An 18,501-nucleotide genomic window follows, 5' to 3' on the forward strand; every position below is an offset into this window, starting at 1 on the left:
ATATTCTAGAAGACTAGACTCTAATTCGTTAAACAAATTTTATTAATCGTTTGGTGAGATATCAAAGGCTACAACAGTGAAGAGAGACAAGCTCTATATCCACCTAGAAGTTACACTTTTTGGCTAATATTGAACATGTTTTACAAAGGCACAATACATACGTATTTGTGAAATTCAAACTTATTCCCTCCCATCAACAGACAGTAATGATTTTCAAACAGGAAAATTTCAGCTTAAACAAGTGATTAGAACTCACAAGAGATATATGAACATGATATTAATTAATTTTGAAACACCTGTCCTGGCATATACAAGCCAAGTTTCAAGGAGGAAAAATACACAACCAAATAAGCTAAATGTTTTTCTTTTTCTGTATCAAATTGACCATTCCTCATCTTTTTTTTTTTTTTTCAATAGGTTTTTGGGGAACAGGTGGTGTTTGGTTATATGGATAAGTTCTTTAGTGGTGATTTCTGAGATTTTGGTGCACCCATCACCCGAGCAGTGTACACTGTACCCAATATGTAGTCTTTTATCCCTCACCCCCGCAACTTTTCCCCGAAGTCCCCAAAGTCCAATGTATCATTCTTATGCCTTTGCATCCTCATAGCTTAGCTCCCACTTATGAGTGAGAACATACAATGTTTGGTTTTCCATTCCTGAGTTATTTCACTTGGAATAATAGTCTCCAGTCCCATCCAGGTTGCTGCGAATGCCATTATTTTGCTCCTTTTTATGGCTGAGTAGTATTCCATTGTCTATATATACCACATTTTCTTTATCCACTCGTTGATTGATGGGTATTTGGGCTGGTTCCATATTTTTGCAAATTGCAAATGGTGCTGCTATAAACGTGTGTGCAATTATCTTTTTTGTACAATAACTTCTTTTCCTCTGGGTAGATACCTGGGAGTGGGTCTGCTGGATCAAATGGCAGATCTACTTTTAGTTCTTCAAGGAATCTCCACATTGTTTTCCAAAGTGGTTGTACTAGTTTACATTCTGACCAATAGTGTAAAAGTGTTCCCTTTTTTACCACATCCCTGCTAACATCTTTTATTTTTTAAATTTTTTTATTATGGCCATTCTCCCAGGAGTAAGGTGGCATTGCATTGTGGTTTTGATTTGCATTTCCCTGATAATTAGTGATGTTGAGCATTTTTTCACATGCTTGTTGGCCACTTGTATATCGTCTTTTAAGAATTGTCTATTCATGTCCTTAGCCCATTTTTTGATAGGATTGTTTGTTTTTTTCTTACTGATTGAAATTCTTAACTTTATCTTTGAACTGGTGTTAAATGAAGTCTGATGTAACAATGGAGCATGGGCTTAAGCAAGGAGATACACGCAATATGCTTGTCCACAGTTCCTTGAGGCCCATTTGGGTAGTGTCCACAATGTCCCATGAACACAGAAAGTGTGAGTTCACCGAGACTCAGAGTACACAGTAAGCACTTTATGTCTACCACTGAGTGAGTGAGGATACACTGACAGCCTAGAGGGTCCTCCAGAACTTGCTTCAAATGTAGAAAGAAGACAATGGTGTTCTAAGAAACACAAGCAATCAAGTGTTAAATTAAATTTAGCCTAAAGTTAGTTGCCTCCTTATAAGTTCAGCCTAAAGGTTCTTCATACATAGTGAACTGTAATCTAACTGGATGTCGAAACAGACTGCTACCTACTATTTTACCAATCACTGAGTTTCACACAATAAAGGTGGCCATCTGTTCAAACCATGTCCAAATAAGGCAAACGCCAAGCTGTAACTAATCCAGGTGTTTCTGTACCTCACTTCTGTTTTCTATATGTCACTTTACTTTTTCTGTCCATAAATTCTCTCCAACCACTCGGCAGCACTGGAGTCTCTCTGAACCTATTCTGGTTCAGGGCATTGCCTGATTTATCAATCATTCATTGCGTAATTAAACTCAATTAAATTTAACTTGTCTAAAGTTTTTCTTTTAACACAAGGAACCCCACCATCATATCCTTTCTTATTCATGTTACTTCCCTGTGTTAGCCAACTGCTTAACAGTGAAAATGATGATGTAGAAGAACACGGAATGACAGGACAACCTGAAGGCTGAAAGAAAGAGCTCAGAGTAGTGGATTAATGCAATAAGCCAAAAACGAAAGTTGATCACTTATTGTGACATAATAGTATAAACAAAGGTCTAAAACCAGAGGAAGCACCAACTCCCCCCAGTCCCATTTTTCTCCACTGAACACTGAATGACTTGAGGGTGAGGTGGATCATCTTGAATGTGGGGATTGTCTCACTGCTGAGGGGACCCCGAATGAAAGATTCCAGCAGTGTTATAAACTCAGCGGTAAGGGGAAGGGTGAGTGGGAAAGACTAGGAATTGAAAAGTAGCTAGTACCAAGTCAGAGTAAGGAAAATGTCTTTGAGGTTTCCAACTCCCTCCTCCACAAAAAGGCCTCGGCAGAGGTGCCTGAAGAGGACCTCAGCCAAAGACCTCAGATAAAGAGTTCGAGGAATGAAGGTGTCTAAGCTAGGAATGCAAATAGGCATAAGAGCATAACCAGCCAGGGAGGTTTGACCCCTTCATTACAACTCCACTTAGACTGTAATGCACTGGCTGTGCATCAAGTCTACTATGAGGAGAGCAGCTTTCCCCCATGAGGCCACCAGGTAAAGCCTTTGTCATCACCTATGGTGAGGCCTGAAAAATCACATAGGGTTTCAGCCTGGAGCCAGACTCCTGAAAATTCATAATTCTATTTCCTTCCAGTCCTTCTAGAAGATAGACAATGTTAGCAGAAGGTGCACAAATCAAGAAGTGAAACAAAAATGGTTATTGTTGGGTTAGTTTTGTGCAGTGTTTCCACTATTCTGGTAAAAATGATCACAAATGAATGTACAAGTACAAAATACAAATTGTTTAAGTTTGGTGATTCCCAATAGCAAAGACATGGAATCAATGTAAATGCCCATCAATGATAGACTAGAACAAGAACATGTGGTACATATACACCATGGAATACTATGCAGCCATAAAAAGGAATGAGATCATGTCCTTTGCAGGGACACAGATGGAGTTGGAAGCCACTATCTTCAGCAAACTAACACAAGAACAGAAAACCAAACACCACATGTTCTCACTTATAAGTGGTACCTGAATGATGAGAACACGTGGACACATCGAGGGGAACATCACACACTGGGGCCTGTTGGAGGGGGTGGTGGGGGAAGGGAGAGCATCAGGAAGAACAGCTAATAGATGCTGGGCTTAATACCTACGTGATGGGATGATCTGTGCAGCAAACCACCATGGAACATGTTTATCTATGTAACAAACCTGCACATGTACCCCTGAACTTAAAATAAAAGTTGAAGACCAAAAAAAAAAAAAAAAAGTTTGGTGATTCCATATGAGTTACATGTTCTTACATTTGCATTTAAAACTAGTGTCACACAATATGAAGACAAATGGTAAAATTCATGCCAATAAATCAAAATTTAGATTTCTTTACACTGATGGCACTAAATAGAAAATAAAAACCACTTTGACAAGATGAGAAAGACCACAGAAGGAAAAGCTTTATACTTTAGTGCCTTTCTGGTCCATTTTCCTATGTTTTGAATAAGGAGTCTATACTTTCATTTGGAATTGGGCCCCACAATTTAGATAGCCGGCCTTGGAAGTTCTGCATTTTTTTTTTTAATGTTGTCAATCTATTTTATGACTACAAGACACAAAAACACAATTTCTTCATATGCTTACAAAGCCCCCATCTTGATCAGATAAATATTCGCTCCTATTTTATTACAGATTTTCTGTTATTTTTTTACACATTTTATCCTTTATATCTCTGAAACTTATCTTGGCATGTAATTTGACAGTATAGTTTTTTTAAATTTAGATATAATTTTAATTATAAAATTAAATGTAGACTTCCTATGAAAATTACATTTTTCCTACAACATTCCATCATCAAAATAAAGTATTTTCAGTATCATCATATTTAAACTATCTGTACTTTAACTAAATGCTTGTTAAAAGACCACAAAATAAAAAGACTTTAAAAAAATGTTCAATCAATAAAGTTCCCCTGAAACTGCTGAATCATTCTGTTATGTGAAAATTTTGCTCCACAGGAGCTTTTTCCAATTATTCTTTTTGTTTTTACCTATTTTCTGAGATGGCAGAGTCAATAAAGATCAAGTGCCCAGCAAGCTTATAGGGCATGACTGAGGATAATGTTCAGTCCTAAGCAAACAAAACCCTTAGACATTCTCATCTTATACAACTTTCACACATCCAAAATACAAGAGAACAAAAATGCCAGACACAGTTATCAATCTATCAATGAAGAAAAGTTAACATTCATAACAGAAAAGCACATGAAGGAATAAACAGATCTCCATGTTGGCTAAATAGGATAAAGAAGAATATACTGCTACTGGGAACACTTCTGAGAAAGAAGACAAATTTAATCCTGATCCTTAATGGTTAGAAAGAGGCCGAGATGATTAACCTTTTTAGAGAAATCCCTAAAGAATAGCTGGACAAGTGACAATATGATGTGAAAAACGATGTGTGATTCATAGAGAATGATAAAAGCTAAGAGGGCAGAACTTACTATATTTAACTAGAGAAAATATTTCATATCTGAAAGTCCACCTGTTTCCCACAGTCTACCAAACAGAAATATTCTATAGTTGTGCTAACAATTTCATTTGACCCAAATGAAGTAAGAGTTTCCTTTTTATTTTAAACAGCAAAGAGGAAATTCCACAAAAGGTGATACCCGCAGAAGTACACTTTGCTAAGCTGAAAAGTAACTGGAAGAAAAGCTTGCTGGTATTTTCCAGGGCAGAGGAATTGACAGTAATTTTGCCCTGGAGACACCTTGGAGACTAATGGCTGATGCTAGTGACCTTTAAACCTTCTACCTATGCCATATGGCCTCCTCCTTTAGAATAGGTTAAAATCAAGGCCCACTGGCTAGGTGTGGTGGCTCACGCCTGTAATCCCAGCAGTTTGGGAGGCCGAGGTGGGCAGATTACTTGAGGTCAGGAGTTCGAGACCAGCCTGGCCAACATGGTGAAATCCCGTTTCTACTAGAAATACAAAAAATGGCCGGCGTGGTGGTGGGCGCCTGTAGTCCCAGCTACTTGGGAGGCTGAGGCAAGAGAATCGCTTGAACCCAGGAAGTGGAAGTTGCAGTGAGCCAAGATCTCACCGTTGCACTCCAGCCTGGGCAACAGAGCGAGACTCCACCAAAAAAGAACAAAAACAAAAACAAATCTAGGCCCACCACAAACCTGTTTCCCTTCCCTGATTCCTACTGGTAAGGGATGTTTAAAAAACAAAACAACAACAAAAAGCAAAAACAGAAAACAACCCCCACACACACAGGAAACTTAAATCCATTGGCTAAATGTCTTGAAAGTTAGAATCCCCAAATTACAAAGTCTTATGAAGCTCAAAGGAAAAGTGGCAATGTCACCAACACATCCTGTAATCAACATACAGGACCTCCCATTTGAAAGTGACTAAAAGAAAACAAGTTCTATTCCCTTGTTCTGCAGCCAGCGGCAATTTCATAAAGTACAAGCCTCAATAATCTGGTCATGAGAGGAGAAAAACTGCACACATGAGCACAGGATGGTGCCCTATGGCATCAAAGAGTGGACGATGAAGTGTTACGAGCAGCAGCTAAATACCACTGTGGTCCAAAGGCACTTATTTCTCATTGCTACTGAGAGAAAATGAGAGGCAGAACATCGTTTGATGCTTCTGGTGTAGAAGCTTTCCTAGTTGATCAGGTACCATGCACACATTTAGGGTATATACATCTGGGAATGTGCCTGCAGTACTGCAAATGTGAAATAGGCAAAATTAGATCCAGCAAAAAGTTAAAAAGAAAACACCACAAAAAAATCTATTGTATAGCAAAAGTTGGCAAATTCCACCTTTCAAATACAACCCTGACTTCCAAAACTAGGCCTCAGCTGCTGAACAAATAGATTCTGCCCTCTCTTACTGTTCACCCCCAAATACAGATGGCTTTGAACTGTTTTGTCTAGCTAAGCTCAAGTGTAATGTAAAATAAAAATAAAAGGCATCTTTCTGGCTAACGGTCTAGACACACTGTCAAATGGCACAATAGAGAACAAAATATACGTTGCATAACTGGAAAATCAGCTAAAAAAGAAAATGCTAAATTGGAGACACTTTAGCCACCATTGCACATTCAATATTATAAATGCTTAGTTTAAATGCCTAACAGATAATATATTATGTTGATGTGTTTACACTGAGACCACTTGCTTTGAGCTCTCACTTATATATCATGGCTTCATTTATTTGCTTCATTTGTTTGCAGAAACTATGAAGTGAAATCCACCAACATTCAAAAATGGACTCACAAACCACTTTGATAAAATTAAGTTTTACTTTACATATGAAAAGGTTATAGAAGAAATAAAATATTTTAGCTTAAAAAATATTTTAAATTGTATCTTTGTTTACTTGTTACAGTCTGTCTAGTACATTATATTCAACAAACATTTTTGAATGAATGAATAAATTCATCATAAATAATGTATTTTTACAAATAGGGTGGTGTATATTTTATATTTGGACAGAAGACTTCCTAAATTCTATTTGTTTATTTTCTGGGCTTTCCTCCTTAAGCAAAGTAAACCATCAGATTCACAAAGGACCAAAATGAGACAGCTAGAGTAATAAGAACAACAGTCATGGGTATATCTATTCCTGAGGCCCTAGATTGCTCCCCATGAGGAAAAGTTCACTTAATATAGCATCTACCACAGTCTCTAGCACAGAATAGTTAGCTGTTGGCGGTAATGATCATGGCAATGGTAGTGCTAATGGTCAAAAGAGTAGAAGCCATAGTAGCTACTATTCATATTACTAACTGTGTATCAACTCCTGACGACAATTAAAATGCAATATTACATGTCAACTTCAATTTAAGACAGAAAGCACCGAAATTGTCTCCATGGTCAATTAAAAGTTACTAATAGGGATAAGCTAAAACCCAAGTCCCCCAACTAGTCCAGTGTTTAATTCAGCCCTGGTACAAACATCCCAGGATCTGAAACCAATACACATAGTCTTTAACTTCTTCAGTTTCTAGCATTGCACTGGAATATTTAATTGAATGATGATTAGAACTACCACTGGGGGCCTATATTAATTTCTATTTATTCTTTGTCTTAAAGGACAAATTTAAAATCCCACTGTCCTTGGAGTTGATACTACACAGCTTTAGCATTTCAGCATTTTCTAACTCAATGGTATAAAATCTAGCTAAATAACAAAATCACCTGTGAGCTTTCTATAAATGTAGAAAGCCAGCCTCCATATCAGACATTCTGAATCAGAATAAGACACAGTACCTGCTCTGGAAAAAGATAGCCTAGTAGGGGAAACAGAAAAAAATCACAGGAACCTCAAATATTCAAATATCAGAAATAGGCTATAAAACAAAGATGCTTACCATGTTTAAAGATATAAATGCTAAGCTTGAACATTTCAGCAGGGAACAGAAATGATAAAAAAGAGACCCTGTAGATATAAAGAAAAACCAGACATTCTAAAACAGAAAAATGCCGTAACTGAAATTGGGATATCAATGAATGAGCTTAACAGCACATTAACACAGCAAAATAAAGAATTAGTGACAGAAGAAACTATTTAGAGTAAAGCATGGAGAGACAAAAGATAGAAAACACAGAAGACAGGATAAGTAAAATAAAAAATGTAGAAAAAAGGTAAATGAAGAAAGAATGGGGCAGGGGCAAAATCTACAGAGGTAATTACTAAGCATTTTCCAAAATTGATGGAAAAACTCAATCTACAGATTCAAGAAACCTGGTAATTCCCAAGCAGAATAAACAAGCCCATCAAAATAAGCAGAATAAGCAGGATCATAAAAATAAAAGATAAAAGAAAAAAATCTTAATCTAGAGAAATAAACAAAGTCACCCTCAAATGTAACAAGAGCAATAACATAAGCCACAAAAAAGTAGATGAAATCTTTAGTGCATGAGGAAAAATTAGTGCATGAGGAAGCTTGTGGGAATGACGGATATGTTCATTATCTTGAGTGTGGTGAAGGTTTCATGAGGTTTTTATTAAGTATGTGCAGTGTTTGGGACGTCAGTTATATCTCCACAAAGCAGTTTTTAACAGAAAACATGGGATGCAATAAAGCAGCACTTAAAAGCAAAATTTATAATCATTGAAATACATTTCAAGAATATTTGACACCAGCCAGGTGCAATGGTTCATGCCTGTAATCCCAGCACCTTGGGATGCCAAGGTAGGACAGACTGCTTGAGGCCAGGAATTCAAGACCAGCTTGGGCAACATGGCAAAACCCCGTTTCTACAAAAAATACAAAAATTAGCTGGGCATGGTAGCTCACGCCTGCAGTACCTGCTACTAGGATGGCTAAGGTGGGAGGGTTGCTTGAGACTGGGAGGTCGAGGCTGCAGTGAGCCATGAGTGTGCCACTGCACTCCAGCCTGGGCAACAGAGCAAGATCCTGTCTCAAAAAAAAGGAATATCTGCCATGTTCTGAATGTTCTAATGACAGTGGGGTCATTAACCAGAGCAGGAAACCCAGAAAGAGCAAAGATTTTGTTCCGTATGGGAGAATGACAGTGGACGGTGAAACGCTGAAAACAAAGACAATGAGCTTTGATTTAGACAAGTTAAAATCCCTTTTAGAATGTTGGATATAGGCCAAGGCAGGTGGATCACAAGGTCAGGAGTTCAAGACCAGCCTGGCCAAGATGGTGAAACCCTGTCTCTACTAAAAATACAAAAATCAGCCACGCGTGGTGGCAGGCGCCTGTAATCCCAGCTGCTCGGAAGGCTGAGGCACAGAATTGCTTGAACCTGGAGGCGGAGGTTGCAGTGAGCCAAGATCACACCACTGCACTCCAGCCTGGACAACAGAGCGAGACTTCATCTCAAAAAAAAAAGAAGAATGTTAGATATTCAGGTCTAATATCTGAGGGGAAAAAAATCAAGGTTGAAGGTATTTCTGTATCCCCTAGAATGCACAGGACAATGCAGGTCACATAAGTAAAAGTTCTTTTAACCAACATCCATTTAACCAACCAACATGCTCCATTCCTTCTATAATGTGTACCCATGCCCTGAATATTTGCTGATGATAGACAACTCTCCAATATGTCCATGCACTTCTATTCTCACCAGTAGAGCTATATGCTTAACAAGTCAAATTGTGTATGTTCCCAAATCACTGTGCCAGTTACCCTTATCATTGTAATTATTTTATTATTTAATTTAATATTACATAAATGAATGACAATTAAGCGAGAAAAGATAGCATTTTTCTATAGAAGCCAAGTTGAATATTGTAGAATGACTCAATAAAGGCAAAAAATAAATTTAATGTTCCAATAAATGTGAAAATTTGATTATAAAATATTGGAAACAAAAACATCAAAATGTAAAACCCCACATTCAGATGGTTTCATGTCTTTAAACGTTTGCTTCACTTTAAAGAAATGAAATTGGAGAGACAAAGCAGACTGTGGCCCCTCACAGATGCAAAGACTTTGGCCCCGCAACAAAATATTGATGAGTGAATTTATATGTGTTAAAATGTCTGCAGTATGTACGTATCTTTTATTATGACTATTCCCTAATTTAAGTGCTGCCAACTGGTAGTTTCATCTATACCACCTAAGCGGGCTTCTACTGTAGTTTTCTGAACTCTATTGATTTTTCTGAATTTTATTCTAGTTCTACAATCTAGACGGAGTGATATAATGCTGCTTTCTTGCTACAAAGTAAATGCACATAGTTCTAACTGAAAAGATGGAAGAATCAGTACTCCAAAGGCTCCAAATACAGCAGCATGTTCTATTTTATGATGTCATGCCATGAAACAGGCTTTGTTAGCGGACTGCTGGCTGAAACAGGTATACTTCTTCGCCATTATCCTTATTGAAGGGGCTTGAATAAAGAAGCTCCTACTCCACAGAAAAAAGATAAAGAGTGCCTGTTAAGAACTGTCAGCACTGAGTCTTATTTGACCAATTTATGCAAAAGAGAATGCTGGCTTCCAAGAGATCCTGAAAGATGAGAAAATTACACAAAAATAGAAGAATCTTCAGAACTTAAGTTACTAAGGAAAGTGCTTAAAAGTGAAAAATAGAATTCAATGTATAAAAAATGACATAATCAAACAAGGTAGAGCATTTATTTATTTCTGGCCCACAAACCAGCAGATCTACTTGTCTACTCCAGAAGTTTTGAATGTTAGAGACCCATAGGATAAAAGGAAAAATGAAGATTGGCCCAATGCCACTTTAATTATACTGTGATGCAACTAAAGAACCCACATGAGAATTACGCTCTTTTCCCACATCTACATCAATATACATATACAGCCATACAGAAGTCACCATGGCTTTAGATACAAACCACACACATACACACACACAAACACACAAAGAAGGAGAAATATACACCCACCAGAATGGTAGATCATTATCTTTTTAATGCTAAGGGCACTACAGAGATAGAGTAAAAAATTCACAAATAAGCTATAAAGAATGAGAGAAAGGAGAGAGGAGCTACACAGCAGAGACAATCCATTTTCCAGAACTTCAGGAAATGAAAATATTCCAAGGACTCTCAGATAAGAATAAAGTATGGGGCCTGGAATCAAGATAAAAACTAAAAGAAGAGATTGTTTGGCTTCTGAGGCTGTAAACATTGCTTATATAGGCAAATATTGAGGGCTGAATTTGAGGTTGGAGATGAAGCCAGTATGTCTGCGGTCCAGACTGTATTGTTGTTTTAAGTGGTATAAAGAAAATGTCTGGGTTTTTTTTCCAGTTTGTGCTAAAGATCTGAAAACAATGAAACATTTGCCCATTAAAACAATAAACTCTTAGAACAGAAGTACCCTGTGAGTCATTCTGATTGACCAGACTGGGAATACAAAACAAAAAACAACGACTAAAAAAACCCATTCAGCTAGGTATTTCAAGATACTGCATAAATAATTTTTACTCAGTACCCTATGACTCAACATAGGAGTCAGGCAGGACTCAACAGGTATTTGCTGAAAGCATGAGCCTGGAAAGAGAACAGGAAATATACTGAAAGACGTGGCCCTCTATAGCAAACATTCAGCAGATGGGGTCTTTACTACCCAATTATCCAATTATCCCCACCCCACTGAGTTGCAAAAGTCATCATAGTAAGAAATATTTACTGATGAACGGACTTCCATAAAATTAGTACTTGCCCAAATAGCTCTCTCTGTCTTCCATATCAGCAGCTATCTCTCTGCCCATTATGGTAATCCCTTTGGTCAGTCTTTCAGTGAATGTTGATTATATAAATACTAGCCAGTGCAATGCAAACCCAAAACTAATTGAAATTGCAATTCTCACAAAAGATGGACTTCCCGAAATTGATAAAAGGGATGTCAGAGGACCATTTAAATCACATGCAAATCCATTAAACATCTGAAAATCTGGCAGAGTCAGGACTTTCACAACGAAGAGAAAAATAAAGCAAATAACACAATGACGCACTCTTTATAATCAAGCTATAAAAGTCAAATAAAGGAATTTTTATCATGCTACCATATTTTATCAGAAAAACAATACCAAAAACAAAGTTCACGTGACTCATTCTTTGTTCTAAAAAATTAGTACATAGTTGTAATATAATCTAAAAATTGTTAAATAAAATTTTTCTTTAAAAATCATCTTCATAAATTTTAGTTTCGTTTTCCCAGATAAGTCCTAATCAAAAGTTTTCTTCCTTATTTATAATAGAAGTTAGGTATTGGTTTTAGGGAGATGCACATTAAATAGTTATTTTCATTGTCAGCTGACCAATTCTTACGGTACTTGGTGAACTGAGTTATCTGCCCAACAAAATTATTAGTTTATTATCATAAAAGGTTATAGCAAGGGCATCTCTCAAAACATGCCTGGCCAGCAAAGGCAGGCTGCAATTTACGGCAGGACAAATTCATCAGTGAAGGATTACCTAAAAACAAAAGCCTAGTAGACTTCACAGGTATATGTTATTGTCATATATCCTGATGCAGGCTACTCCTTGGATATTTCCGTAAGCTCATCCTTAGTTAGGGGAGCACTGAGTATTTGAGATGGAAAGAAATTGGTTGGTTCCTTGATGAAATTACTGACCTGAGCCAACAAGTTAAAACTTTTGGAACCAGCCTTCTTTGAGATATCTTGTTATATGAGATATTAACTTGTTTTGCCTTGTAATCATTTTTATTTGGGTTTTCTGCTATTAATCGCAGCTAAAATCATCCTCACTTATACACATATCATACATATTTCGAACGTACAAAAGCCTTAAAGAAAATCACAACTTAGTTGTAGAGGGAAAACTAATGTATTTGAAAAAAATCAAGACTATTTTTGCTTAATATAAAATGTACACTATTTTTAGACATAAGAGCTTTAAGAAGAATATGCTCCAATAGTCATAAAAATAAAGCATTTTAAGTAATAAAGCATTGAAGAATCACATTAAAGTTAAGAATACCTCATGGGAACACCATGAGTTGGAACATTTAAGAGTTGAAAGAGATCTTAGAAATTTCCTGGGAAAGAGAGAAAAGTAAAGAATTAAATATAACGTCAATGACTTTAGCTGAGTCTTTGACATTATATTTAAGTCAAACAAAACAAAAAAGCATTACAAAAAAACCAAAACAATAATGCCACTGACAAAATTATTACAATGAAATGGAAGCTGCCATAGGCATTACAGGAAAGTTCTTAAAACAACTGAGGATGTCAAAGATGAGAAAATAAAGAAATAGGGCCAAAGGTATAGCACTCAGATTCTAGGTGTGGAGTAAGGTGCTAGGAGAAATTCAAGTAATTACACAGCATCAATCAATCAATCAATCAATAAAACAGAACAGCACAAGTTGCAAGAGTGGAAAGTCATCTCTCTCATGACCATTTGAAATCCTACTTCCAGACCGTGGGAACATGAGCTTCCTCCTGTTACAGAAGTGAAGGCTTTAAGTAAGGAGCCCTAGAACAGATACACCTGAAGGAGCCTTTACACGCATGGATTGTTCTGAATTTGAAAAATACTTTCACATACATTACCTCATTTTATTTCTATCACAATCCTTCAGCCAGGAAAGAAATATTATTAATCTCATTTTATAGATGAAATAAAGGCCCAAATTTAGTAGACTGTTTTAAATAGTATTAGAAGCTGAAACAAACATTATAAACTTAAAATTATAAGGGTTTTAAGAAGAATATGTTCAAGTAATCATAAAAATAAACTTCATTTTTCAAAATTACAATGATTCACTTACTCTCAAAGGTATTTTAAAATAAAATCTACTGTTCCTGTCATAACTTATGCACACTTTCCAGCCATTACAAAGATGGCTTTAACCAAAAGTCATTCAAATTGGCAGCTGAAAATTATATGCCTCCAGAGACACCAAATAGAGATAATGAATGCAGCAGATTTTCAGTTCAACTAAAGGGCAAATTTTCCCTTCTTCATAATTTCTAATTAAAAACTGTGCAATGATCTTCTAGGGCGCTGGGGGGGATATTGAGTCCCCATTTCTCATATCTCCCTGGGAAGGAAGGGAACTTCCCTAGGAATAAAAAGTAGAAAGCACACTCTTAGTTTTTTCCACCCCTTCACTTACAACTCTCCTGAAAACAAGGAATGCCTTTGCTTATTGGTTACTCTGAAGCCAGGCTCACTTGGCTCAGCCCTTTCCTCTCATTTTCAGAGCCAGCTGGTTTGTAGGAGCTAACACATGTCCTGTTAGAGGAGCTCCTTCATGTCCTGTTACACGAACAGCCTCTGCCTCTATGGGGAAGGTCTCCAGTTGTCCAGCTACGCCAGTGACAAGGTCAGTATGTCTCTTTAATTCAGAGGTGAAGTATTAACAAGTTCACTTGGCTACAGATCTAAAGTCATGTTCTGCCATCAGTTTTCTCAGTAGTAAAGTTAACACTCTAATCTCGAATTATCTTTTGTCTCATTTCTCAGTTGGTTACACAGTTGGGAGGAAAACGAGAAGATGTCCTTTACTGGTCCCTAAAGCTAGAAGCAAGGATGGGGGGTAAAAATAAAAAAGAAACCAGAGAGAGAAGAGTGTTTTTTCCTCCCCGATCTCATTATTTTTGAAAGCACCTGTATTAAGAATCTACATACACAGTTAATAAGATGGTTTTGTCATATCAAACACCACTAATTGTCAAGTGACAGTATCAACGTGACTACACAAGCTCGGGAAGGGTTGAGAGGCCAAAACACCGAAGATCTAATGATGGAAACTATACAAATACGGGAAAACAAAAATGAATAGTTTTTGCCTCCAGGAACAAGATCAGAATTTGATACAGACTCTAATTAGATTAGATGACCTGATGTTTTAAGGACTCTTCCAGATTTAAAATTCTGATTTTCTTTTTTTTTTTTTTTTGAGGCAGAGTCTCACTCTGTCGCCCAGGCTGGAGTGCAGTGGCGCAATCTCGGCTCACTGCAACCTCCGCCTCCCAGGTTCAAGTGATTCTCCTGCCTCAGCCTCCCAAGTAGCTGGGACTACAGGCGCACGCCACCATGCCCGGCTAATTTTTTTGTATTTTTAGTAGAGATGGGGTTTCACCATGTTAGCCAGGATGGTCTTAATCTCCTGACCTCGTGATCTGCCCACCTCAGCCTCCCAAAGTGCTGGGATTACAGGCATAAGCCACCACACCCAGCCTAAAATTCTGATTTCTATCCAAAAATCTGCTTGTAGGTTGCGTGGATCACTTCACATGTAATATTTTGTTTTAGTGGCTCAAGCAAAGTGCAGCTACAGAAACAAATCAATGAATAAACATGAACCTCTTATTCTTCATCTATAAAAATGAAGATATTACCCTCTACTGCTCAGAGTTTTTGAAGGGATTGAATCAGGTAACGTATGGAAAAAGTTCATCAAAATTCAGAACACACATTTTAATTTGTTTCCTTTTTCTATGGCATGAAGCTACTATCTTTTGCCACTAGATGGCAATGCTGCACCAGTAGGTCAAAAATGGGCCACACTGCACCAAGGAAAGTCTAGATCTTATTTAACTGCTAAAAGTTTCGTGTAAAAAAATAAATTTCAAGTTGTTTTCCTGGCATCTGATGAGGTGACAGATAAAATTTTGGATATTTAAAAGAAGAGGACATTTAAAAGAAACCAAAGTGCTAATGTGCCCTTATTTTTCATTTTTAAATCTTAATTCATTTTCATTAAGAACGTGGATAATCTTTGAAAAGGGCATTGTACAAGGTAAGATATATGATGATAGCTAATAAAAATGACCATTTACCTCTGACCCCAAACTGAGAGAAACGATCTCATCCTCAAAAGCGGAATGTGTGTCAATATGAGCAGGAATTCCTGAGATGGAAAACAGGACAACACGTCACTTCATTTTTTCCTTTAGTAGATTTAAGATGGCTATAAATGTAGCCTTATGCTATTACGGTGAAAACATTGCTTGGTAATCAGGAAGGTACTATAATTTTGGTTAAAAGGAAACATTTAGGGTGAATGTGACTAAAACATATTAAAATAAATATAAACTAAAAATATCTTAACTTCAAGTTAAAGTGCCATTGGGGTTTGATCTAAAATCAAGGCTCAGGAGTCACTGATTAACTAGGACACTTAACCTAATTCCAGCCCAAGAGGAAAATGTGAAAGACAAATACAAAAGTCATTTTTACCTTCAAACACTGGATTCCCAAGTACTTGCAGAACAAAAGCAATAACCAGGTAGAAAGACTAGGCATATCAATAATTACGATATGGACTTCTCCACTGATCTATCAATTTACATTAACTCAGCACCTCTTAAGTAAAAGAAATGTTGCTACACGGTGAGGGTATACAAAGCCAGTAGGAGGGTCCCTGTCCTCAAAGAGCTTACAAGCCAATGGAAAGACAGCTAGGTAAGAAAGGCAAAGAAGAAATGCCCTGGCTGACTGGTTAATCTGGGGTCAAGCTTACTTGGCTCGGCCCTTCCCTCTCATTTTCAGAGCCAGCTGGTTTGTAGGAGCTAACACATGCTCCTTCACATTTCATCCTATAGGCCTCTGCGTCTTTAAGAGTGGCCCCGGCCTCTGTGCTCTACAGGAACGGCCTCTGCTTCAGCTCTGGTTGTCTCGCTGTGCCAGAGACAAGGTCAGCATGTCTCTCTAATTCAGAGGTGTAGTATTCACAAATCCACTGGCTACAAATCTAAAGCCAATCAGTTTTCATGATAATAAATGTAGAAAAGAAAACAAAACTCCATAACTCCTGCCGTTAATAAAACCGTTAAATTAAAGGGGTCATAAGTGCGGGGCCCTAATCTTACACGTGGAAGCTCTCTCTCTCTCCATGCACATGCACACACAGAGAGAAGGACATGTGAGGACACTGAGAGAAGGTGGCTGATGACAAGCCAGGAAGGGAGGCCTCACCAGGAACCCAATCAACCAGCACCTTGATCTTGAACTTCCCAGCCTCTACACTGTGAAAAAATAAATTTCTGTTGTTTAAGCCAAAAAAAGTAAAAAATAAAACCCTTAAAATCATTTGATTACTACAAACGTCAGATGAAGATGCTGCTAACAAGTATAAGAAATCAGTAACGTAAAGATTTTTCACCAGAATGTCATCCTGCAATTGTCTCCCATATTATCAAATAGAAGAGAAAGATCATCCAACCAATTAGCCTTCTTCTATCTATAAATTATTTGGTTTCTTCTATTACATGTCTCCTATGTTTTTCAGACCAATGTCTTCCCTCTCTAAAGGAAATGTTGAAAGGGAAACAAACAAAAAAAATCACAAACAGTGATTTGTATCAGTGTGTTTACACTCTGAAATGCAAGTTCCTCAAGGGATTAAAGTGTAGATTTGCAAAGACTGAAGTCAACACAAGTAACAAACAAGCAAGGCAATCTGACAGTTAATTTGAGCTTAAAAATAATATATTTGCTTGGCTGGGCACGGTGGCTCATGCCTGTAATCCCAGCACTTTGGGAGGCTGAGGCGGGCAGATCACCTGAGGTCAGGAGTTTGAGACTAGCCTGGCCAACATGGTGAAACCCCATCTCTACAAAAATACAAAAATTAGCTGGGCATGTTGGTGTGCACCTGCAATCCCAGCTACTTGGGAAGCTGAGGCAGGAGAATCACTTGAACCCAGGAGGCAGAGGTTGCAGTGAGCCGAGACCACGCCGTTGCACCCAGCATGGGCAACAAGAGCGAAACTCCATCTCAAAAAAAAAAAAAAATAATAATAATAATAATAATATATCTGCTCTTAGAGAATTATATCATCTACTCAGTTCCAAAATATGTGACTAAAATTTTTGAACAAGAAATACTCACCTTGCCCAGGTTCATACTGATTTATGGTCATTTGATCAGGTTTATGTTTAATGTAACCTTCCCTCAACCATTTCTCCAAAAAGCTGTCACAAATGTCAGGAAGACCTACAATGAGTAATCATAAAGACAAAACATTAAAATATTTACTTTGCTTGTTTTACTCAACAATTTTAAAAGTCACTGTGATATAAATCTCTGAGCTTTTAATTTAGCAGTCAGGTCCATTAATATAATAAACCCACAAGCAAAACAAAATTAAAAAATAAAAAAAATTTAGGAATCTTTTAAAGTCATTTCATTGATTTTTTTTCAGATAAAAAGTTTAAAAGAACAATTCTAACAACAATTTTGGTATTTTATAAAATAGCAATAAAATTATAAAAATATACTATATATTGAAATTGTCCACTTTCTTTTTTTTTGTTATTTTAAATTATACCATTTATTTTAAATTTAATTATTTTAAATTATTTCCCTTAAAAAAAACACACCTTCCAAAGTGGAACTAACTTACTTTTATTGGAGTCATAAATGTTGTTTCATGATGGAAGAAAAAGCCTTAACTGAGACCAAAGTCATTAAAAAAATAGATAAATTTAACTCCAACAAAGAATTATACCAATTATATCAAAGGATTAAAAGCCAGAATATACAGTAAATTCTTAATCAATTAGACACTTCATTGGGAAAAAACTGGCAAAGAATATAAAAAGGCATTCACAGGAAAGGAAATACAAATGACCAACCTTACCAGTAATCAAGAAATTATAAATTTAAAAGCTTTACAACACCACAGGTTGGGGAATGGGGAAGTAGGTACACATTTGGTGAGAATATGCTGGTACAACTGTTTTAGGAAGCAATTTGTCAGTATCGATTAACGTTTTTTAGTGAACATAAACTTCAACATGACAATTCTACTTCTTAGTAGTCTCCCTTGAGAAACTCTTGCACAGGGCATAGAGGCATGTTCAAAGATATTCACAGCAGCATTACTTATGAAAGCTAAAAACCAGAAACAACCTAAATGTCTATCGATAGAGAACTATTTGAATAAGC

At 36.9% G+C, this 18,501-nt stretch overlaps 1 protein-coding gene across 1 annotated transcript in view; it reads right to left on the minus strand.

Annotated features, from left to right (window-relative positions):
- Positions 1–18,501, minus strand: part of ALKBH8 (alkB homolog 8, tRNA methyltransferase) — a 63,576-nt gene that overhangs the window by 31,602 nt on the left and 13,473 nt on the right. The window contains exons 6-7 of the mRNA XM_004052069.5: positions 17,443–17,547; positions 15,389–15,459 (exon numbers count right to left, since the gene is read on the minus strand). Of these exons, the coding sequence (XP_004052117.2) occupies positions 15,389–15,459; positions 17,443–17,547 (176 nt within the window). The remainder of the gene's footprint in view (positions 1–15,388; positions 15,460–17,442; positions 17,548–18,501) is intronic.

Source organism: Gorilla gorilla, chromosome 9 (genome assembly GCF_029281585.2).
Source record: "Gorilla gorilla gorilla isolate KB3781 chromosome 9, NHGRI_mGorGor1-v2.1_pri, whole genome shotgun sequence".
Lineage (NCBI taxonomy): Eukaryota > Metazoa > Chordata > Mammalia > Primates > Hominidae > Gorilla > Gorilla gorilla.